Source organism: Vanellus vanellus (assembly GCF_965231255.1).
Source record: "Vanellus vanellus genome assembly, chromosome: 1".
Classification (NCBI taxonomy): Eukaryota; Metazoa; Chordata; class Aves; order Charadriiformes; family Charadriidae; genus Vanellus; species Vanellus vanellus.
This window is the reverse complement of record NC_138905.1, coordinates 202489093-202514258: the sequence shown is the minus strand read 5'-3', so window position 1 is coordinate 202514258 and position 25166 is coordinate 202489093. Positions and strand designations below refer to the sequence as shown.

General features: G+C 42.3%; 1 protein-coding gene across 1 annotated transcript in view; it reads right to left on the bottom strand.

Annotated features, from left to right (window-relative positions):
• The window catches only part of XPO4 (exportin 4), a gene marked incomplete at its 5' end in the record, with an annotated part of 76267 nt that extends 52805 nt beyond the window's left edge, over positions 1-23462 (bottom strand). The window contains one exon of the mRNA XM_082495972.1: positions 23376-23462. Coding sequence (XP_082352098.1) covers positions 23376-23462 — 87 coding nt within the window. The remainder of the gene's footprint in view (positions 1-23375) is intronic.
• Between the last annotated feature and the right edge of the window lie 1704 nt (positions 23463-25166).

Below are 25166 nucleotides of genomic sequence, written 5' to 3'. Positions count from 1 at the left end.
GCATCTCTTGGTAAAACTGCCTGTTCTTTCTCAGTCATGGCCTCCTCTTACATACCAATATTGTGTGCATATAAGTGTGAATATTGAGACATCAGGCAGAGAGTGAATAATTCTAAGTATTATGTTCCTAACGACGCTTCTGAAGATAAAAGTCAGATCTAAATTCAACTCAATGTTTTTCCTACTCAAACCAAAAGTAATATTGCACACCTCTAAACGCTGCAAAACACTCACAATCACAGAAACAAAGCACTATTTTTTCTTCAGTTCTACATTTGTTTTAAAAGATTGAATTGTATAATAAATTCTAGGGATTAAAAAAGTCGTAATTATGGATATGTTCTAAAATCGGCAGTAACATACTACCCTCTAGTGTTTCACATTAATGTTGACATCTTTAAGACTAAGTGAGGGCTTGAGTTTGAGAGAGAGGTCTGCTCATTTGGGGGTGGCCTCAGCGGTTTCCCAGCTGCCTACACTCATCCCCTTACATACCCACCCCCTTACACCACGGGCACCTTAACCACTCAGGTAGCACCTGCTGCTCCACCACTGCTTAAAGCCAGCTCCATGGCTGCTTCTACCTGAAAATCAACTATGGGTAAAGCATGAAACTACACGGTAACCTGGACCACTGCAAGGTGGGATATCGGCCTACGGAACACAGATGAGAGCTAACCACCTGCACTGCAGCATCACCTCACACAGCAACCCTGAGATCCCCCCTGCTGCCCCACAAGGTAAAAACAACCCTGCTGAAAACATCAGCTGTTCACACCACCACACTGCTCTCCACTTTTGCCATTAATACTCTCCTATTTCTGCTGTTTGAGATTTATCTAAACAAGCACATGGCACAAAATACTCTTATGGGTATCAGACTGCCCTCTTACACAGGGCAGCGTAAGCTGAACTGATGCATGTTTGAGAAAGGAACGTGCATGTGTAGAGAGACTGCGTACAAACTACAGAGCTCGGTCAAGGTGACAGAGTAGGTTATTGAACTTAGCTGAACTTCCAAACTCCAAATTAATGTCCTCTTCCTGGCAATCTGAGGAGAATGTGTGTGCCACATACCTTCTGGTTTTGATTTATACCCACTGCTTCAGGAATGAAAGCACAAAGATCTTAGCATAAAGACCAAGGTATTTAACTTAAGAAAAATATATTTCAGTAAATAAAATATATCAAATTTGATTTAATTCATCCATCCTTGACAAAACACAGACAACAGAAGATTCAAATGTGAGCTGATAACACTGCACATGAAAGCTGCTGCTCCTCAATCATTTCCTCAATAATCTGACTAAATGAAGCAAAGGAAAGCAGGCTGCTGATCCTCAAATCAAGGGGGTCCTAATAAACACCTGTGCACCTTCTTATACAGCAAATTTCTGACTCCCACAACTTTTCCTGTGCAGACATGAATGCCCTGGGAAGGGAGCAAAAAAGAGTAGGAAGGTAGCTGCCAAAAAGCCTTGTGGATGCAGAATAAATGCTCTGTACCTTCACAAATCTCCTCTGCTACAGCCAATTCAGGGCAGGACCTTCCTGGACAGTGATTTCAATGTATACAGGACAGCTCAACCTTACCAGCTCTGGGGACAAATCACAGTGTTTGTCCATACCCCCTTCTGGGCGGGAGGCAGTACAGAAGTAGTTGTGCACCCTTGTAGACAGCAGCATGCCTTCAGTTCAAGTCTGTCTTCCATGTGCTCAGAGCAGCATCTCAGGGTCTACGTTAGCAGGCTGCACACAGATGTGTGCACGGAAAAGCTTTTTGATATTTGGGGCACTACACACTGCTGAAAAACTGACACAGAAGCAAGCTCCATGGCAGTACCCGAATTGTTCCAGGACACTAACCTTCAGTGAACACCAACCCAACAGAGACACTCAAACTTTTAATAACTTTTTAAACAAATTTAAACTTGTAAAGAAGCAACCTCACTGAACCGGGGCACGTGACACTTCTACGATAAACCCTCAACTCTCCTGCACGCAGCCAGCCATCAGCAGGAGCTCTTCCCAACCACCCATGCCACCTGCAGTCTGAAGGGCAGTACTTCTGTGAACATCAGCTACATTCACTGCTGCACAGCCAGCTGTACTGAATGCCAGAATATTTGGAGCAAGTTACTAAAAACACAGGAATGACCTACAGAGCCGCAGCTTGACACACACTTCAGTCAGTGCTATCACAAATAAACCAAAGCAAACAAAGAAGCAGTCCCCATCTTTTTCCCACTGTATGGGCAAGCATTTCTGCAAACACCTAGACTGGGGAACTGGTCACCAAAGAGCATCCCACCAAAGGCAGAATATTTTCATCTGGATCTGTCCCCAAGCCTGATTCACCATAGGCCTTCTGTGCTGGCACAGCACAGGACATAACGGCTGGTGACACAGGCTGCTTTTTTCAGCACAATTACCATTTAAAGCGCATTTAACCTACGGCCTCTGTTGCCGTGCAATGACATGGGAATACTCTGAAGTCAAGAAACACATAGCTGTGGTCAATGACGTTTCGTGAGAACTAAGAATCAAATTTCTTGAGACAAGTGACTTGTTTTAAGTCTCTGCTACCAAAAGGAGAGGTCCCACTCCCTTCTTGCTCTCACCTGCATGGTCTTGTCACCTCCCTTGTATCAACTAGCCCACCAAAAAAAAAAAAAGGGGGAGGGGGAGGAGAGGTACAATGACACAAGGGGAATGAACACACTTTTATTACTTTAATAAGCACCAAGAAGTCAGAGAAGTGCCACAGCCAGCACAACTAAGGGGAGAAAAGGAGTGAAGTGGCATTGCCCTTTCAACAGTACTGACCTCACAGCTCACAGTGCTTAAGTCTCGTGAAGCCTCACTAATTATAGCCAAGTTAGAAGGAATCCTTTGCCTATGACAAAGCATAACTTTTTGCAAGTCTGGGGTCATTTATATTCACATTCTTAGAGCAAGAAGAGCAAATAGGGGCAACTTGATCCTGAACTAATTTTGCATTAACACAGCATATTTGAGTTTGTCATATACAGATCATACCTATTTTCAGTGTTCTGTAATACTTAAGGGCACTTTCAGGGACATCAGCAGCAAATTATGGCACCATTAAAAAAAGACGGAATTAAAGTTTTATGGGAAATACCCCCTTATGCTTACAATAACTAGAAGAGACCTCTAACTTTACATTATTTTAACTCTCTACTTCTCTAAAATCTCATTATAGAAGACCTTTGGCACTTTGCAAAGGCACACAGCAGATCATATTCCTGTATTAATTTTTAAAATCACAATAATTTGATAATACATTATGCACTTAGACTCAAAACTAAGCAGAACAGACAAGTGCAACAGGTAAATTTTAAACTGTACTATATAGCCACCAGAGGGAGCTTAAAACTCAGTCTACTGCCTTCACTACAATCAAACAGTATTTATCTGTACACTGAAAGTAAAGTCCACCTAATTTAAGACTTTAAAGGGAAGCCCAGCACATATATATTCTGTGTACAAATGTCACTTTACAAGTGACACTTAGGTGAGCCTGAGAGCCCTGGAAGCCAGTGCCCAGCATCCCCTCGGCACAACAGGGTTAGAAACATACCCCAAGTACACATCACGCTTGGAAGGTCCCCCCAAAATATGAACACATTCACTGTTTTCTTTCTAATTGCCTCCTTCAAACTTCTCTACCGTCCAGTTTATGGGGAATTAAAAAAAATCAGCGTGGCAATGATCAGACTCTTTTGTTAGGCATGTTAGAACTACTGCCATCGCTATACGACTTTCCTTTCTGCACTGCCTGATGTTATCACTAACACTCATCTGCTCCCTCTTTTGTCTTACAATTTACCTATAAAAAGTTCTCAAGGACAAGCATCATCTTTCCGGTTTTAGCATAGCAACACACTCCCCCATAAGAATAGAGTTCCTATATAACACAGTATTATAAATAAAATTACATCCTTTCAGCTACCAAGGCTGTCTGGATGCAGAACAGGAACAGCAACAGCAGCGCCTACTGATCAGATTCAGCAGGACTACTGACTCAAATGGTGATTAGTCACATAAAGGGAAGACAAACTGAAAAAAGACAAGACTGGAAACACTCTGGCAGACTAGCACTAATACTTTCAGGACCACTAAACTTACCTGAAAGCCTGGAAAACTAAGTAATGTAACTCCTTCCCTTTCATGTTCAACCAGTTTACAAAAAAAAAAAAAAAAAGAAACATAGTTTGTTCTAGTTCATTATGTCCTGCTATCACTAATGTAAACAAAAAAAAAAAAAAAAAGAGAGAGAAAGAGTGAAATTAAGGTAAGGTATTTGATGACAAAACTGTAACAAAGCCAAAAAGCATATGTTAGATTTAAATCCTGCATGTGCTCACAGAAATCACAGTTTCTCTGTGTGGTTGTGATAAACCTTTACTGTGTTTTTTCTGCTCAAGGAAAAAGCATGGAAAAGCCAAAAAGCCAAGGTGTTTGCTTCCCTTCTCACTCTTCTTCTTAGAACACAAATAATTGCAATGATTGTCCTCAACCCATCAACAGAGCAGAAACATTAAACTTTAGAAGAAAGTAAGAGTCTTTGAAGTCAAAAGTGGAAAACTCCTCTAACACCTCACAGTCAAAAATGAGGAGTGGGAAAAAAAGAGGAGATGGACATTGAGGTTCTCCATATTATGGTAAATACAGGACTGAAACCTCAGCAGTCAGCACCTTTCTAATATTTTGGGATACAGGGAGACAGATGCAGTTTGAAGGAAAGTGTTGGCACATATCAGCCAAACAGAAAAGCTGTCCAAATCACAGGCACAAACAAATTTTTCTGGTGTAGTATAAGCATGCTCCAACTTTCTTTACAAAGACTGAATGCACAGGCTACACAGTCATAAAGATCAGTTCTGTCAAGAGCGATTCCTTCTGTCTGCACCTCAGACGCAGGCAAGCAAGCCCTTCAAAAGTTGGGCAGTGCTTTTCAATGGTAGAAAGAAAGATCAGGCTCTTATATCCTTGATTAGATAGTTAATAGTTTCCTTTCACAGACACACACATCACCCTACGGTTGATTTTTCACTTCTTGTACATTAAAGAAAAACAATAAAATCAGCCCAGTCTCAGGACATAGCCTATTTCAGCTCACATGAGTGTCACAGCAACGAGACAATTACTTTGGAAGGCCAGGAACTGTCATGTAAAACTAATCCCAAGTCAGGTTTTGCCATCATTTACTATTAGACCAGATACTTTACAAAAATCTAAACATAACTTCCATGCAATTACCTTTCCTTTCCAGTGTGGAACCTGATAAAAACAAAACTGGATTCAGCTTTTCATCAGAAAAAAAAGTTTCTGCTCAATGAGTTCAAGGCGAGAACACCCACTTTAAATCCTCCTTCTCCCCTCTCTTACCGCTATGAGAAAGTTACAAGAAACCCTACCACAAATTAAGGTCCAGTGCTCTTCTCCCTACTAAAAAATAGGGGATGCCCAAATATTATTCATAACAACTGTCTAGCTCTGGCAATCTTACTATAAGCAATCCGCCAATCTGAAAAATGCAGAAGTCACAAATGCAACAGATTAACAGTATTAAACCTGACAAACAGCGCAGGGTCCTCAGCCGCTATGAGAGTACTGGTAGGTTTGTAACTAGCTTTTTAAAATTTAAACTATTTAAAAAAAAAAAAAAATATTTCCCATTCTTACTGCCTGCAATCATCCCTTTGTACTATGGGAAGATAAAGAGCACCTGATGCAGCATCATCATTTGATTCCTTAAGTTTACATATTGGCACTTACTTTTTTTTTTTTTCTCCAAAATAACCTGTCTTTGTTTCTGCCTTAAATAACACAGATTTCCCATTTCTAACTTTGATCATCTTTTTTTCTGTTCTTCCCTTGATGGGGGAAATTATTATTTCCCCCATCAAAATAAATATCAAAATCTAAATAACATCATATTATTCATTGATGCTAAAAGAAAGAACAGCATAAGTGGGAACAATTAAAAAGGCTAAAAATTTGGCATACGTTACTAGGCAGAAACTGATTAACACAGATATTACAAAAAAACCCAAATTAATTTATAGTGATACTTAGAACAGGAAAGCAGTAGATATGAAAAAGAATTAAAACAACTATCATTTGGAAAGTATACACATGACAAGGAAACATCTGGTGAAGGTACACATGGGAAATATAAGGTGTAAAAATAAGGGGCCTAGGTGTTTTATTTTAAATAGAAGTAGTAGGTAGATGCAGATAGAGGATCTGAAGCTACACATATGTGTACAGAACCACATACAAATATTTCTTACCTAAGTAACATACCTTTAATATATATATAGAATTACAACTTGTCATGATGGAGAATGCCAAGCAATGGAGGTAATAGAGACATGAGAAATGTACCAAATGGGTTGCAAGTATCAGGTGCCCTCTTCATAAGAGTAAAGTTGAAGTCACCATGTATTTGCCAATAACAGACTGAAGTAGTAACACCACATCCACATTTGAAGCAGCATCTGTTTTTTTAGCTCTTATTTCCTCTTATTTCTGAAAACTTGTTGCTTTTAAAAAAAAAAAATTATCAAATCCCCCACAAGAGATTCTGTTCAGCTAGTTTCATGTTGATCATCATAGACATACAAAATGCAACATTTTTTGATCGCATATTAGAAGTGATATAATTTTCTTTGTGATTTTAGATGCCAGAGAATATTACATATCAGTCACTTGTGGACAGTGACTATCTTAAAATTAACAACTTCTAACATTCAAGTGACAACATCATTATTAAAATTAATAATGGAATAGCTTTTTTTATTTAAGTATGATTTAGTTAACCACTTTGCACGGTTATCTCTGCATCCTGCACATGATTTTAGATGCCAGAGAATATTACATATCAGTCACTTGTGGACAGTGACAGTATCTTAAAATTAAAACTTCTAACATTCAAGTGACAACATCATTATTAAAATTAATAATGGAATAGTTTTTTTATTTAAGTATGATTTAGTTAACCACTTTGCACTGTTATCTCTGCATCCTGCACATGATCTTGTATAAAGATAATTAAAGACAGGATGAACAGTGTTCATCCCCTGCAGACAGAAAAGTTTGCTAGAGACAAATTCTGATTTTTCACAGACTTTTGCTATGGTAAGACAGCACTGAATACAACCAAATTCAGCGTCTTTCTACAATTACACTGGGGGAAATCTGCAAATTAGCATGTCACAAAGAACAGTCACGTACTCCTCCACATTTTGCTGCTTAAGAGAACATAGAGAGAGTGCACCGGAGTGTTTTAAGCTGACACCCACAGTATTCCCACCTACAAAAAAGGTCCCCTATGAACAGTACAGCCTAAACACTGGTAGGATTATAGAAAGGCAAACATGCCTACTAAGAGAATTTTCTTGGGTTTAAAAAAAAGATCAAATTGCTTGTACCTGCTACAACTCAAGCCAAGAAAGAACTTTCTTGCCAAAGGCAATGTTTATGTCTGCAAGTAAAGCACATTACAAACTTGACATGGGTAGAAATAAAAATCTGAGATTTCTACTGAAGTGTGACTTCATAAAATTCACCACAAACTCTCCAAACTGAGCTTCCCCAAACATGCAGGGGAATCTTGCCTTCCCTGCAGTCAAGAGGTAAAATAAAACTGTTCCCAACTTCTGGTCTGTGGGCTGTTATCGGCTTATGAAAAACCAATTAAACACGTTAGCTGTTCTTCAGAATGGTGTCTAGACTCTGTGCTGCAGGCAGCCTGGAAGCCTAACAGAGACACTAATAAGAAACCAAATCTCTATCAATATACAAGGATAAGCAAAAGCCACCACAGACTGCAATGGCACTACTGGGTCTGGACCTTGCTGACAGCCACCATCAGGCAAGACACTCAGAGAAGCGAGGAATAAAGGAAACCCAGATGGCTTGCCAACATGTCCCAGTAGGCAGGGAAGCCAAGTAACAGTGAGGCATATGCAAAGGAGAAAGATCATGAGTGAAATTGAGAAGCATGTGCAGGGAAACACCATGTGATAGTGATAATGTAGCCGAGGAGTACAGGCAAAAATAGAAGGAGAAAGAGAAAAACAAAGAAAGAAAAAAACATAATCAAACACAAGGACAAGCAATGATTTTTAACTAGTGCATACACTGCATTTAAGACAGCTAAATGTATTACCCTATCCATGTAAGCAATCATTATAGCTGCAACATACCTAAATAATCAAATCACATGAAATTTTAACTTCCTGTGCTCTTCTACAAAGATCCTCAAAACCCCCTAAAACCAGATTTCTGTATCTTCTATAACAAAAAACACCTTAAGAGAATTACTCCCCAGCACAGTTCTGCTATATAGGTGAGTTATACAAAAGAATCAGATTCTCAGAATAAGGAGATCCCAAGTTTAACTTTACCAGTCATGACAAGCAACATGCCTCAAGACTGCATTACCCTGACTTTTGTGGAGTCAAGCCATAACGAGTTTCCATCCCAGTCTTACCAGTAACACCTTTCAAGTGTTTTAAATAAGCTTTTTCCTACAGCATATCAAGGTATGTTCAGTAACTGTCCCTTGCCTTATTAAAATAGCTAATATAGGGGTCAGACACAGAGAGCTGGATGCTTAGACACACTTTTGTTCTCTGCTATTCACCTTACTTCTCCAGGAGATGCTGATACCTAACAATGCAGGGATGTCTCATCCACTCATGAAGCAAACGCCACCAGCCAACAATTCAGGCTACATGAAGATGCTCAGTTCTACAGCATTCCACAACTGCTTCACAGGTGGATGAGACGTTCCTGTCTCGGGCAGCAGGCCAGAAGGCAGTTTAGACAAGTGGTACCGATAGCAGCTTCTGCTGTCCAATTCAGATCTGTCGTTACATGACTGCCAGAGCCTTAAGTAATAGTTAAGTTACTACAGAAAACCTAGTTAGTGTATTAAACAAATCACTTCCTTTGCACTTGCTTTTTGGAATAATCATTTAAATTACAACAGTAACTCATCTTCCAATTTAAATGATACTGAAGATTATTTTTGAAGATTGGTAAGAAAGGTGCAATAGAGACAACACGATACAGATCTAAGACTTTCTGAACAAAAACTTTGTTTGATTTTAGAAAAAATTCTTCCCCAAAAGTAACTATGATTTGAATTATTTAAACACCAGACTGCCCAGTATTTTTTGGTATATATTTGGAACAAATGAGTGACTGCTGGAGGAATTACCTCCTACACATCTACTCACTCATGTCTTGCTTTCATGCAGAGGCTTAACAATAGGGGGGGGGGGGAAGACTTTTTTCTTCATATCAGATTTTGCTTTGTATTTTGGAGCTGAAGTACTTTACTAAGTCTTTTGCAAGTAAAACAGGAGATAAATTGTGATTTGTGATAAGATCTATTCTCAGTTTTGAAATGGTCTCATATAAGATACTATATATACACATTAATTGACTAGAGAGGCAATGTAAATCATTACCATCAATATCAAAATATTTTTCTGAGATACGACATCCTCTCCAAGACAAGCAACAAAAACTACTTTTTACTTCTCTGCTAAGAGCTCGACCCTCAAATATAGACTATTACAGGTTCTCCACTGAAATTACCATTCATTTATGTGCACAATACACTTCAGATACATGATTTGTGGTAACCAGTCTGCAGAGGAACTCGCTGCATGAGGACACGGCTTCCACTGTTTTTGTCTGCCTCTCAGCATCAAAACAGGTGCCCAAGACCTGCTGCTTGAAGAAGAGTGGGTATAGGACTTAAAAGGCAAAATGGAGGAAGGTGGAGCAGAGTCTTTGTTCAAGGAAGTGGGACCACAGAGGAGCACGGGAAAAGAATCGAGGATGATGAAGGCATGGCCCTCAGCTAGCTGGTGTAGCGCACTGAGAAATGGATGTCTGTAGCTGGTCTATGTATCTGTGGGAGCAGTTCATCCACTATCAGCTCTGACTGTTATTGGTCTCCTCACAGGATTCATTTAGGACTTTGTCTTTTCTGATCACTGCGCACATTGCTCAACAAGAAAATCCACAAATTCAACTAAACTAACTGTACATTGACTCATGCCAGCTTTCTGGAAGCATTAGGTGAACAGGATCAGCTCAGACTCCATCCACCCCATGGAGGATTGCTCCAGCAGAATTTGGAAAAATGACTAAATTCTGCATGGGAAATTCTGCCTATCCCAAGAGTTACAAGTCTAAACTTGTCAGTGCTAGTCCAAACTCGCAGAGCCCTGTATAAAGTAATCACCACAGCAGCACACAATTATCACAGACCTTTCATACACTATTATGAAGATTTGGTTTTCTTTTTAAATCTTAATGCTTTCTTTATAATCACTGGGTCAAGAAAATGTTTCAAATTTGTTCCAAGAAAATTCAGTGTAAACTTTAATAGTCTTTCACTTCTGTAAGTTTATGCAATGAAAACCAGGATACAGTGTAACACAGCAGTGAAGACAAAACGCTTTAGAAAATTATGAGTGTGCTTTATACATATTTGTTACTGTTTCTTCCGTAACTGCAGCTAGGACATCAGTTTAAGCACACTGAGAACAGATATATCTGAGAGACGTCCTATAATGGCTATTTAGTTTATGGTAGCCTGGCTGTAGACAGCCAGAGGATGAATGTTGACATGAGGTTAAAGCTCAGACCCTTAAATAAAACATTATTTCCTAATCTCCACATCCACTGTTCTAACGTTTCAAAGCACAAGCAAGGTTCAACGGGCCGTTCTATTTAGCAAAGCAATTTCTGTAAAATGCCTGGCTGATGGTAATTGGCAAATTCATGCACAGTCCTCTGAAGTCAGTAAGATCCTACAAAGCAACATAAAAACTCATGCAGACCAGAGAAAGCTCAGTCAGGACAGAACAAGTGTGACTCAACACAGAAGAGAAGGACAAAGATAAGAAAAACATCATAACTACGCAGAACAGTTATGGAAAACCTCTTTTTAAACCATTTAATGTTAGCAAATAAAATCAGATTGCTTTGACTTCAGCAGGAATGAAACATCACTACTGCAGTGGCACGGGAACCCTAAAAATATATACTACTAAAGGATACAAAAAGTCATAAAGAGCCCTTGCTACAACTGCACTTGCACTAGCCACTAGTCTTGCTCTCCTGCTTCCTTCCTCTGACCTCTCCTGACTTCTCCTGGAGCTGGAGTGAACTTGGCCTCCTCATCCTGCAGGGAGGAGGAAAAGGGTTGGTGGAAACGCACCAAACTTTTCCCTCACTTTCTACCAACTAGAGGCACTTCTCTTTTTTGCCCTTCAAGGAGGCATGGAAGATAAATGTGTCACAAGTTCAGGCCCTGAGTCTAGAGGGTGGGAAGGAGAGGAGCCTTAGCATCAACACACTCTGCAGCCTCCACTGCAGGGTGGAATATCCCCATGACAGGACTGGGTTCTCCAGCAAGAGATAGGACTCTAGCCTGCCCATAGGCCCTGAAATCACAATCACAACTCAATCACAAGATTCAAGTAGCTCATCTCAATATTTTCCATTTCTGTACCTATGAGACAGTATAGGCATGGCTCAACAAAAAATGCCAGGACTGTGACAGTGAATTTCAAGACAAAGTTTTACATCAAGGAAGAAACACTGTCACCCCTCTTCTACTAAACAGCAGATCTTAATAATGCTGGTAATAGCCATACTCATTTTCCAAAGCTCACAAGTTGAGATGTAGGTGATATGTAACCTATTTATCAGGCTCATTGTATGTCAAATATTGTCAACAACTCCTCTTCTATTGCAAAAGAAACTTTAATTTTACCCATATGTGAAGGGGTATCTTGTAGTATCTATTTTTTTCCTGTTGTCCAAATTAAACTTGCTGAAAATACAGCTATAACCACTCCTTGTTGCAGGGGTGGCATTACTTTTACTTACAAGTAGCTTTCTACAGTAAGCACATGAAGATGGAGTAGGACATCAGAGGGGTAACAGGACATCACATGGGTAACCCCCCATCTGCCTCACACACACGCACCCCCAACATAGAAGTTGAAAGTCATCACTCAATGAAAGATTTAAACTGAGATAATGATGCATTTTAGTTTCTGAGAGTTTTAAGCTTTGCCTCCGATCATGAAAGCATTTCCTCTTGCCAAGCTAATGAAGAAAGACAGGCACACAGGGCAAGTCAGCTTCCCTGCCAAAATTCAGGCTTCTGTACTTCTTCCTCTTGCTAAAATTTCAAAACCATTTTGTCCCAGCATAGTTATTTGGAAGGAGTTAATTAAAAGCGAGATAAACTTTGAAAACTTTAAAAAATTCCTTATCTAAATTTGGAAAACTCCTTTGGCTTAGTGTACTTTCAAAATGGCATGGTATAAACCACCTACCTTTATTAACAGCTTTTAGCTGTTAGCACATTAATGGAAACTTACAGACAGACACAAGTAAAATACACAAAAACACAATACCTGAATCATGTAAGCAAACAGGAACATAAGTACAGGGAACATGAAATCAAGATAGCAAAAAAAAGAGCAACAGAACAGAGGCCAGAGGAAGAAGCTCATCACCTAATCCAGCCTGCAGGGTAAGGAAGCCAAGATGAATTGCGAAACTGAAAATGATCTTCTCAAGTGAATAACTTCTTTCACTCAAAACCAGGAAAAATTCTGGACTTTCACTGAACACCCATTAAAAGCTCCTTTCCCTAACATTTTGCCCATTACAGGGAAACAGCAAAAATATGTCTAGAATTGTACATACTTGAGAAGGTAGGATGTAGTTTACTTTTACCTTGTTTCATTAACTTGTTTCGCTCTTACAAATACAGCCTGAACCACGTTATCAAAGTTACAGTTCACTCTAAGAACCTGCATAAATTAGCTAAGTCTCAAGCTCTCAACAGTCACAGGGCTCCACATACTGAAAAAGTAATGTGAAGAAATGTGGTCATAATTATATATTTTATTCTTAGTGCTGTTAGAGTGAACATTATTGTAACATGAACCAGAGAATAGCTCCAGAAACAATATTGCCATTTCTCTTGATACTAGAATTTAATATTAATATATTCCCTACTAAACAATTCATTATCCCAAAGCTACCCAACATCTGTTCTTAATCCCACTTAAAACAACCTCACAAAATAAAAGCTTTGCAGCTAAGGATCCCTAATTCTCTCAGGAAGAAGCATGTTTGTTTTTTGGGTTGGGCTTCTCTTGTTGTTGTTGACAGGTAAGGAAAGCACTATTCATGTTTTCCTCACCAAAGGAATGTATATGTTTTGTAAACCTATTTGCACATTTTCTCAATAAAGATGCAAGATTTCAGTCATCTGGAAAGCTACCAAAAAAGCATGGCTGATAGAAAAGTCAAATAGCAGCAACATTATCAGCAAAGCTAATAGTAGAAGTCAGTGACTGAAGAAACAATAGAGCTAAGCTAAATGCAAACGGTTAAGACCTTAACAAAAAAAAAAAAAAAAAAACAAACAAAAAAAAAAAAACAAAAAAACCAACCCAAAAAACCCCAAGCTCCTGTCAGTGCAGAAAACACCCAAAGCTCTGTTTGCGCATAAGATTGGTGAAGTTTTAAAGTAATGCTTTTCAGTCACTGCTTTAAAACCGCACAAACTCAGCTTTGATGCAGCTAATATCAAAACCAGCATCTATCTGCAGCTGCAAGGGGGAACTTTTTTTTCCTCCCAGGGCTGCAGTCCTGTCGCAAAAGAGACACAGATCCAGTCTCCCATTTGGGGATCTCCAGTTACTGTATATACGTATATACATACAGATGCTGTGGAAGAGTCCTCATGAAATCTACCAGTGACAAGCATGTAAAGCGTAGCTTTAAGAAGAGGGGTGTAACATAAGAAGAAACTAACTGAGCTGTAAGGTGAAACCCACAGCAGGCAGGCAGGTTCCACCAGAGCCAGCACCAACAATGCCAGGGTAAAATCATGGCAAGACAAATGAGGAACTGACTGAAGGGCCCATGGGATGCCAAGACCACTGACAGAAGCCCAATCTGTGGTAGATCAAGTCTGGGGAAGTTCATTCCAAAACCTTGAAGACCTTTGCAGAACCAGACAAAATCAGCAAAAAGAGAAGAAGACCCTGTCTTCACTGTGTGCCCAAGGCAGAGAAGCTACACATGTAGATCCTGGTCCAGAGAGCACCCCAGATTGATGATGCTTGCCCCCACATCACCTGTGTGGGAACTCTCCCCCACCCCCCGCCAGGCAGTGCACGGAGGTATGACTTCTCTTCTGCTGCCATGTGACAGAAAGGTGGCAGTTCTGCAGCAACTCATCAACGAGTGCGTAAACGAGCCAGTGTGGTTTGTGTTTATACAATTGTTTCTGCTGTTGTGTTAGCTTTGATACTGTTTGCATATCATCACTAATGCCACAATTAACAACAGTTGGAATATCGTTTTATAATAATAAAGGATGGTACAACCAAATGTTGGTAGTCATCCAATTGCACCATTGATCTCTGTACAAACCAATATTTAAGTCCCAGAGCTATAGATGCGCTGTGGCACAGGCCAATGCACTGGCCTCTGGAGTACACCCAACTACTGAATTTTCAGACTCTGTGTTAACAATGCTGCAACCTGTTTCGTGAATTCTATGAACTACCTCTGCCCTCCTTCACCTGTTGTTGGAACAAAAACCTCAGTGGCCAGGATATTTATTTGTGATGTGAAAAAGTCAAATTCAAGGTCCTTCCAAAGGAGCCTGAAGAACTGATAGAACATGGTCCAACCACCTTTTGGTGTCTTAAAAGCTATCAAGTTACTCATTTGTGAAAAACTGGAAACAAAGTCAAGGAATATACCACTCACTCCAGTACAGCTTTAATGGCATACTACAGCAATCCCCCTTCCCGCCCCTTGCAAACACCAGCAATCTAAGCACACATAGTCCACTCTTACCAGGAAAACTGAATAATTTAGTAAAGTACACAAAAGGACAAATATCGTGTAACTTTTCTGTGGCTCTTCCCGTGAACAGATTTAAAACACATTCATGAAGGATGCTGGTACTACTCTCTTCCTTTGTCACAACAAAGTTAACAATCTTAATAGTTAATAGTAGTGAATAGGGGCTGCCTCTCCAGAACTCCAAGGATATGGTTCTCAGAGAGGCAATGCAGTGATGGAGATCTTCCTCCACTCCTTCCAACCATGCCAATTCCTCTCCACTCCTAGACACACCTTATTAACATTATCTCGTGCTACCTTTGGCAATCAGCAGGTCCTTCCATAAGCCAGCCCAGCTCACTAAACTAGCAGATAATCAGCCCAGCAAAAAGACAAGCAACGGTTTTCCTCAGCCACTTAGTCTTAGGCTGGTTTAGGCTTCTGTGAAAACATAGCATATGTCTGCACCACGCTTATGAGCGTGGGACTGCAGATGTTCATCACCCTGGCCAAGCCTTTTGAAATCTCAGGGACTGCCATCATAAACAGTAAAATTCCATGGAAAAACACCCTTATGCACTTTATTGATTTCACAGACACAAATTAATTATACAAAGCCTTCAAAAGACCCTGGCATAAGGCTTATTTTCAACACTACTACAGCTGTGCCTCTACCATTTTGCACAGCTGCACATAACAGCTGGACTGCATGAGGATAAATACTGAAATTCATAATTTCAGCACAAACCATGATATATCTTTAGCCTTTCATCATATTCACTTTTATAGTTCTGTAAATTTTTTATTTGGTAGGCACCACTAAACCAAGTTATCTGACTTCTAGAGTAACGAAAGCAATAAAACTTCATTCGCTTGCTCTTATATTAATCTAAATAGCTTTAAGTGTATTTTTCATTCAAAAAAAAAATCAGTCTTGATCTGAAGATAGAGAGAATTCTATCTGCTACTTCCTAAGTGGTTTAACAGCATAATTTGACCAAAGTTTCTTTTAGGAGCTTAGGCAAGCTTTTTGATCGCAGTCAAGGTAGCAAACTTGTTTCTAATGCAACATAGTAAAAATTACCAGAATTAGAAAAACTTTTCCTCTTCTATCCGTTTGCCAATCCAGTTCACCATGCAGCCACCCAGGTGGGTGCGCTACCACTCCATGTTTTGGTAGAGCCAAAGATACCACTGTACAGCTGCCAGTCATCATTAAGTCTCAGAAGTAGGAAAGTTTAGGGGTTTCCTTTTTGGGAGGCAGAGAAGGGAAAGAATAGGGACTATTTAAAATATATCCTCCTGCCAGATTTCCCTCATTTCTCAAACTCCCTATTCAAACAACTACTCCCTATTCAACAGGATGTTTTAGACAGACTTTAAAGGGATTAAAAAAAACCAAAACCTGAAGACCACCATCAGTGTCTCCTACAGCTCAGATCTGACACCCTCCCTTCTATGCCACATCTCCCAGTACAGATGTGGTTTTATGCCACTCATACACCCCCACCATACACCCCACTATGCATCAAAAATTGCTCCAACTGTTACCACATTCCCTTTACCAGGTCACTGACCCAACACAGGCATCAATTACACTTTTTTGTTGTTCTGGGAAAGTCAAGAAAACCTGGAAAGCAGGAAAGGAGACAAATACGAACAATACATTTTCCCCTGGTAGAAAAGGACATAATCATCAAAATCCAGAATTCCACCCCTACATCAAGCCAGGACACAGAAGTGGAGATCTTACATATAGCTAATCCAGACAGACTTTTTAGTATCTAAACAGTGTCAGAAATTTATGAAAAGGAGTATGTTACTTAGCTACTTGTGACAGCATCAGCTCAACTTAATCAAGAGTATTTCTTTCACCCTTCCATATGGAAAGCTGTTAATTAACTAATGAATACAGATTAGAATAACAATGATAAGACTCTTAGGAAGCAGGTTAAAGGGAAGACAGCAGTAGGTAGTGCCCGAAGAAGAACTATCCAGATGGAGTTACAGACTAATGAAGCTCCCCAGCAGACAAATTTAGGAGCAAACACACAGTATTGTCATTGACGACTCAGAACAAAATATAGAAATACGCCAATGTAACAGTAACATGTCAACTGAGTGTGAAACATCATCTTCATTCCAAGATGAATATTCCCTCTGTGAAACAGTCATGGGAAATAAACTCTAAGCATGAAGAAGCCCGTTTCACTAGATTTTCATTTCATTAGATGCTATGTTTGCTTTTCAAAGATACCAGAATCTATATCAATTCTCGTATTCCTATTCTTAACTCCTCACCCTCAGTACCGTGTGCTTCAGGTATGTTCCAATGCACAGTTTTTCTCAGCTCCCAGGTAAGTTTCATTAGCATGCCACACACTGCACCTACTTATCTCCCAAGCTGTAATTTGAACCGTGTGCCTGTAAAATGCACCAACCATTCCAGTTCTTAAGCAAAAGGAAGAAAAACTATACATGCACATGATGAACTCTAAGTAACTTTGTACTGCTCCAGAAAAAGATCTGGACTGCTTGGGCATAGTCCTCTGAAAACATCACCCTGCTGCTCTGAAGTAATAAAGAAATGCACAGTGTTAAGTACTATTATGAAAGGAATACAGAACACCAAATATCTACAGCCATCTAAAATCCTCAAGTACCCACATCACAAAAGAATGCAGTTCTGGTTAGCCCATCTCAAAAACGGTATCATAAATCTAAAAAGCTACAGGAGAGTATAGGGATGATTAGATGTATGGGGAATCTCCCACTTGAAAAACTGGCAAGATCCTTCGGTTTAGCTAACAGATGACTGGAGGATGCAATACGACAGAGAACCATAAAAATCACAAAGGATACCATAGAAGAAAAATCACACCAATGATTGGGTATTTCTCATAATTCAAGAATTAAATCATCAAACAGCAGGCTTCTCTCAAATAACAATGTTGGGGTTTTTTTCAAAAAACACCTGTGAAAGTTATTACTACCAGACAAGTATAATATAAAAACTAAGAAAATAAAAAATACAAATGCATGCCAGAAACAACTGGAAGAAAAGTCGATCAACAATCGTTAAACACAACAATGCTATCTCCAGCTCTTGAAATTGCTAATTCAAATAAGGTTATAAGGTATACGAGTTAAAGGATTATCTTTAGCTTTTAGACCTTTTCTCTAAAGCAGCAGCTAGAGGCCATCACTGGAAACAGAACTCAGCTGGGCAGATGTTTGGTCTAATCCAGACATAATACAGCACACATCCAGCTTGCTTTGCTGGGTGATGACTTGGAGGACTTCAACAAATCTCAGCACTGGAATGACTCATTCGTCTGATTTCTTTCAACAGGTAACCTGCCATAACAAAATAAGAACTAGTCCATCTCTTCCTTTCACCCTTACTATTAGTCATGCTTCACAGTCTGAAAAAATGCCCTGCATTGAAGACAGGCTGCAAAGAGAAATTGAACTTCCTCATGGAAGGAGGATTGTCATGGTCTTAACTCAACAAAAGGCAGGTCAAAAAAAAGCCAACCATACAAACTGTTGGGGTAGACAATATAAACAATTTGTTCTGAATTTTAAGGATACTAATGTGCTCCCTTATGCTCGTATTCTATAAGCTTATTTCAACATCTGAAAGAGAAGTTTGTATGACCAGTGTCAGACTACCCAACTTCAGCTTGAAACCTCCCTCAGTAGGGCAGGATAAGCCACAATTTTAGTACCCTGATAAGATAGTAAAGTGTGAATCCCCCAACACCCCAGAACAGACCACAGTGAAATAAGAACATTTACAAACTTTTAAAGAAGGGAATTCTTCCGGAAAAGCCTTTGCTTAACTGTTCTTGAACCTGTTAATGCTATTCAGACTCATACTGCATAGAATACCATAGGATGACAGGGACCTCACTTCACTCAATCCCCTGCCCAAAATCGCTTCATTTCAAAGTTAGGTCAGGTTGTTCAGGGCCTTGTTCAGTCAAGTTTTAAATATCTCCAAAGCTCAGAAATCCCATAGCCTCTCCAGGTAGCCTGCTCCACTGCCTTCACCAACCACACTTGCTGTGACTTTTTTTTTTTTTTTTTCCTTCTCTCCAGCTGGAATTTCCCTTTCTGAAACTTGTGACTTCTTGTCTTTTCACTGCACCCCTCTGAGAAAAGTCTGGCATTCCTAATATCCAGACAGTTTGAGTTAGCAAGTAAATTGTACAGTGAAAGTATATGATACACTTGAGCCAACCTGACAGCTCACCACTGCTAATAGGGGCAGATCAGCCCTGTACATGTCCAACAATCTAATTTCACCCCCCTGTGCTAGCTCTGCAACTTAATGGCTGCACAGATAGCCAATTCGTCTTGCTAACTTGACAGAAATCCATTCCCTTGTTTAATTCCTGTGTCATCTCAGCAATATTAATATGTTCAGCACAGGGTCACAAGGGAGAAAGTGGAGCTGCAGGTAGGAACAGAGCACCCCTTTTTGGAGGGGGTTGGGGGGAACAAGCTATAACCTGTGAATTTAGATGTAGGTGTCACAGAACATCATATGCTAAAAAATTTGAACCTGCTTTAATAAACTCCCAGCAATAACTACACGGTTTTAAGCATACTTCCTACTTCATCCTCTCACCTACAGGGTGATGTTTACATTTCTTTCCTTTATAATACAACCTATGTCTTCTCTCATCCATGAAGGCAGTTATTAAAACGGTGCTTAACTGATACTAATTATATTTGACGTTAATTAACACCTCAGCTAAACAAAACATAATAGATAGGAACCAAACACATTTGGTTAGGGGATGCCATGCCAGTTGGAAATGCAGGAGCAATAAGTCCATTCGGTTGATACAGATCGTGGTGTATGGTCTTCACCAAGCCAAAGTCAGACAGGTAAAAGGTGTATATCAGCCTATGGCACTGAATGACTGCACAGCATTTTACATTTTAAGTTACAAGGCACTATGCGGACCTTACCATTATATTTGTTGGAAAGGAATTAAGTACCCAAACCCCACATACTGTTTAATATAGCAAATGCTCTTACACACACCAAAGAAAACTGTCACAAGACCAGCATTCAAAGTCATATTTGGCAGTTAATGACAACTCAAGCTTCATCTTTTATAACAACTCTTCAACTTATACCAAATTTCAATCATTTTCCAAACTAAGCCTTTGGAATGGGGGCTACCTAGAATCTGTTGAAAGGCGTTATTGGTAACAAAGGAAGAGCATTTCTATAGAGCTGTAGAGCTCTATAGAGCTTGGTGAGAGAGAGCTCTGTAGAGCTTGGCGAGAGAACAGATTGAATCTTTCCAGTTTTCATACACTGCACGCCATGTTTTGCAAAGTCCATAAAAATCAGCAATTTATGAGATCAGAACTAACATATCTCTTATCTGACACATAAAAAGTAGTTTTCCAAATGAAAACCCAACTAACCCAGACCAACAACAACAACAACAAAAAAAAGTACTATGAGAATACTTATCAAAGATTGAGAAAGCTCATGGTAATCCATACGTACCCTCAAGGAAAGTTAATTAAACACATACAGGTCTTTTTTATTAGCATGTCTGAATTCCTCTAGTCCATTATTCTCCCCCAAGGTTCAGTATTTCAGTTTGAAATGAAGACAAGTATCACATAAACCACCACTGCTCCCTGCTCCATCCTCGGATACATTGCACCACCTTTGATGCCTCCCTATCTGACTGTATTTTGCATGGATTGCTACTGTCTCAGCTGCCACAAGAAAACCTCGCTGAATCCCTCCACCACTACGTGCCCAGTTAAAATTTGCTGTCATCTATTGTCAGACCATTCGCAGCTCTGCCCTTTCCCATCGCTTTAGGTACGGCTCCACTGCAAGGTGCCAGCCTCTACTCGTGATCTCCATCACCACCCTGCCCCAAGTCCTCAGATTTTTACATAAATAACTTTCTAAGTGATCCCACCAGTTTGCTTGATCAGTTTACACTCCCCAACTGCCACACGCAGTTAATTCTTGCCCTCATCCCCAAGTACACATTTTACCAGGTTTTACCAAACAGCGTAGTCCTCTGGCTAAATTAAATCATCACTGTTCAGGTGCAGTCCTGAAACATGATTCAGCCCTTGTTTTTCCACAGTTGCTAGTGAGAAAGAACAGGAGAAGAGCGCATAACCCTTTCAGTCTCTCGGGTCTCACATCCACCTTTATAAAGCAGCAGACACAGTGAGCTGCACTCCTCTCCTTCATCGCTCCAAAGACCTGATGATTTTTGTGAAGAAGTAACACAGAACAATAGCTCTCAGCAGTTCTCACAGCTCTTCTAGAGCCAAACCAGCTTAAAGCCTGATTCCGGATCCTTAGCCTCATGGACAGCTTTAGTAAATCTCTCTGTTTTACGTGGCTTCCTCAGGAAGAGCCATCTAACTAATTCTTGTGAGTTCAGTGTTATCTATGAGACTTCCAAGAGCAGCTGTGGAAAAGAAAAAAGAAGAACAAGAAAAAGCTAATGACCACCACAAGTCAGTTTTCATACTGTCAGAGGCTGGAGGGAGAGAGGAAGCTAGAAATTCAACAAGGATCCTAACAACCACGTGCTTACAAACCCGAGACTTAGTTTTACCTGCAAGTTTAGCACCTATTCTTCAACAGCAGAATAAACATTACCATAAAAGGCTTGCATCTTTTCACTGTATTAACACTTATTTACTTAAACTCCCCATTAAGTTGCATTTCCCTCTCTACGGCAGCAGGACTAGGCTAGGGAAACTATGCCAACACAAGTAACGTGAAGTTTTCTAGCACAGATGCAAAACTCTGGACATGCCCCTCCATGTGTTATCAGTTTGATACTAAAAACTTCTGCCAGCTTCTTTCTACACGCGTGTTCTGTCTCATAATAACACTTATTACATATTTCCCCTACACAGTCAAACCCTTCTGGTAATTACAGCAACTACGTTATTTTTAAAACTGAGATACACAGACACGATGAGAACATCTAATAATCTACAGTTATGTTTTGCAAAGGCATGCATGAATCAAAAGCAACTCAAAGCTTACAATGCATCAGCATTTGCAGACTTCGAGAAGTTTTTGTTTGAAAGGGTAAGTGATTGTTGCTAAGCTATCTGCCTTTACTTTCCTGTTTGGAAACACAGTCAACATTTTTTAGGCTTTGACTTCACACGGCATAACACACAAGTATTTTGATGAGAACACCTGCAAGTAAAGCGGAACACCTGTCACTTTACAGTTGGGCCACTTTGGCTAGACATTAAACTTGCAATCATTCAGGCTCTGGTCACTGATCGATTATCCATACCAGGCAAACTTTCCTACTATTTGCTTAGTTCTTCTGAAATCCCTTTAGTATCGACAACTCACACACTTTATTTCCATTGGAATCACATTTTGGTACGACAAATTTTGTGGGGAAGGCTTTAAGCCAGCCATTTTTAGAAGATCTGCAAGTAAGACCTGAAAATGACACAGGCAAATACATTCAACTCTTCATTCAAAGGAACCAAAAACTTCTACAAGGATGTGCAACTAGGATGTTTTAACATCAACAGCCGCTACAGCCATTTAACTCCATCACAACGCGGATCTTTGCTGTGGGGACTTTCTTTTCCATGCAAATATGGAAAAATAACGCACAAGGCACTCACAGCCAGCACCAACAGTTAATAAACGGGTAATGAAGAGATAAGGGCACGGAAGCACCAACAAGCCCTCTGCTTCACGGCGGCAGCACCATGAGCCTCCGGCTTCCCCCTGCCCCTCCGCGGGAAGGAACACTCTGGAAGGCAGCGGCGCCCAGCCCGCGGTTCGCGGCACTTCTGAGGTGGCCTCCACGCTGCCGACGGTGGCCCACGGCCCCAGCTGGGCCGGGGACCGGGCACGACCTCCCTCCACCCCGCCGCTGCCGCGGGAGGCGCCCCGGGGCCCGGCCCCCGCCGCCGGGAAGGAGAGTTGCTCACCGGCAACTTCGGCGTGGGTTTCTGCGGCGGACAATGGCGGGGCGGGGGAGGGGGTGAAGTGGACAAGACGGGCCACCCCGCCGGGATCAGCCTGCCCGGGGCGGAGGAGAGCGGGCGGCACATGGAGGACCGGAGAGGCGTGCGCGGCGGGGGCCGAACCCGGCTGCGGGGTGACAGGGACGAGCCGGCGCGGCCGTCGCCCGCGGAGGGGAAGGAAGGAGAGAAGGAGGGGAGGAGGGAGGCCGGCCGGGGAGCGGGAGGAGGCGGGGAGGGGGCGGCGGAGGCGCCGCACCCCGGCGGGCTGCGCCCCGCGCCTGAGGGGCGAGGGCGGTGGGAGGCTCGGCGGGCGGCGGGAGCCGAAGCGGGGAGGAGGGAGAGAGGGAGGGGACCGGCGCGGGCGCTCCGGGCGCGGCGCCTGCTGCTGCTGCTGCCGCCGCCGCCCGCCTCACCATCAGGACTTTGGCCGCGTTCTCCAGCTGGGCGATCACCTCGGGTGCCCCCCCCACCGCCGCGGCGGCCGCGGCCGCCGCCGCCATCATGGTCTCTCTTCAATGACGCGCCATGCGCTGCATTCTGGGACGAGGCGGCGGCGCAGCCAATCCCGGGCGCGGCCCGGCCCGGCCCGGCCCGGCGCGGAGGCGAAGCAGCAGCAGCGGCGCCGCCGCCGCAGCAGCGTGACCGCCGGCCTCCAGCCAGGAGGGTGGCCGCGCCAGAGACAGGCCCTCCGCGCCGCGCACCTCCCAACCCGCCGACCCGCTCGAGCGACCGACCGCCTCCGGGGCGGGTCCGGCGCACGCGGCGGGACCTGCAGAGCCCTGGGGCGGGGCCCGCCGCCACCGCCCGCCGGCGGTTCGAGGCCGCCGCACCTGCCTGGCCCCGCGTGTGGGCGGAGGAGCGCTGCGAGGCCTCCCGGGCGGGGCCAGGCCGGGTCAGGGAGAGCGGGCTGAGGTGGTGGCGCCGCGAGTGGGCAGGGCGGGAGGAGCTCAGCGCAGCGCGAGGCTTGCTTGGGTGCTGCCCGCGTCAGCGGCGCGTGTCTGCATGGGCGGCGGTGGGCTCGGGGCGGCGGTGAGGTGGAGCGCGCTGGCGGCGGGGTTGTTCCTCCCCCTCAGCGGCACTGGTGGATTTTCAGTGGGATGGGAAGAACGGGTTTTTTAAAATACGGCTTAGAAGGTGGTGTGGGGAGCGGGGAAGGTGGCCAGCGGCTCTCCAAGTGGAACTGCTTTATGGCAGACAAAAAAAAAAAAAAAAAACCAAAAAACCAAAACCAAGCAAGGTTTAAAACTGATCTGAAATGCACTTTTTTTCTCATGTAACTCCATCTGGAGCTCACTTCACATTATTGGATGTGAGTTACAAGGCAGCGTCACCTCTGAAAAGTGTGCTGGAGAGAACATTGTACACCCGTGGGAGGGAAAGGACTCTGGGATTGTGCCTCCACTGGCGTCCCAGTTTGGTTTAGGAGTTTGCCTGTCAAACAAAGCTGATGATTTCCACTTCGCTTTGCACACTGGAGCAGGCTTGGAGGTTTGATACCTTCAGGTGAAACTACATTGGAAGGTCTGCAACTGCCAAGGAGCAGCCAGTGCGCAGGACCAGGCTTGGTCTCCTTGGGAGCGAGTCCATCGTGGTGCAGACCACTAAGCAGCATCGGCTGTTCCCTTCCCCCGTTCCCGCGAGACCACTCCACTCTTACAGCAGTCAGGTGTAGTAGAACCATAGTTCTCCCATCCTCCCAACCTTGAGAAGACCTTAGCTGACCTCTACTGTTGAACTTAGACAAAGTCTGGAACATATCAGCTAACTGAGCAGGCCGATACGAGCCTTGAACGCTCACAGGCTGTTCACGTAAACTGGGTGTAAATGAGCGATGTTTCTATGCAGGTGATACAATGTAATAGCCAAAGGCAGAAGAAAGGATCAAGGAAATGGGACGACAGCAAGATTCATCTTTCCTATTCAAAAGAGGAATGCAAGTATTTTTCTCCCAAGAAATGGCAGCTTTCACTGCTGAAGGGGGGATGGCAGCACTCATTACTGGACAAGCAGCAGTAGAACCATGTAAAAGGTTGATTTTGTGGTTTACCTAGGAGGTCATGTAATTCATGCTGAAACATTAAATGTATTTCAGGGTAACATTCAACTTCACAGTTGAAGCAAGTGGGGAGATCAGCAGGGCTGCACTGAAAGGAGAGACAAGCAGAAGGAAAATTGAACCAACAGTCAGAGATTGAGGAGTTCAA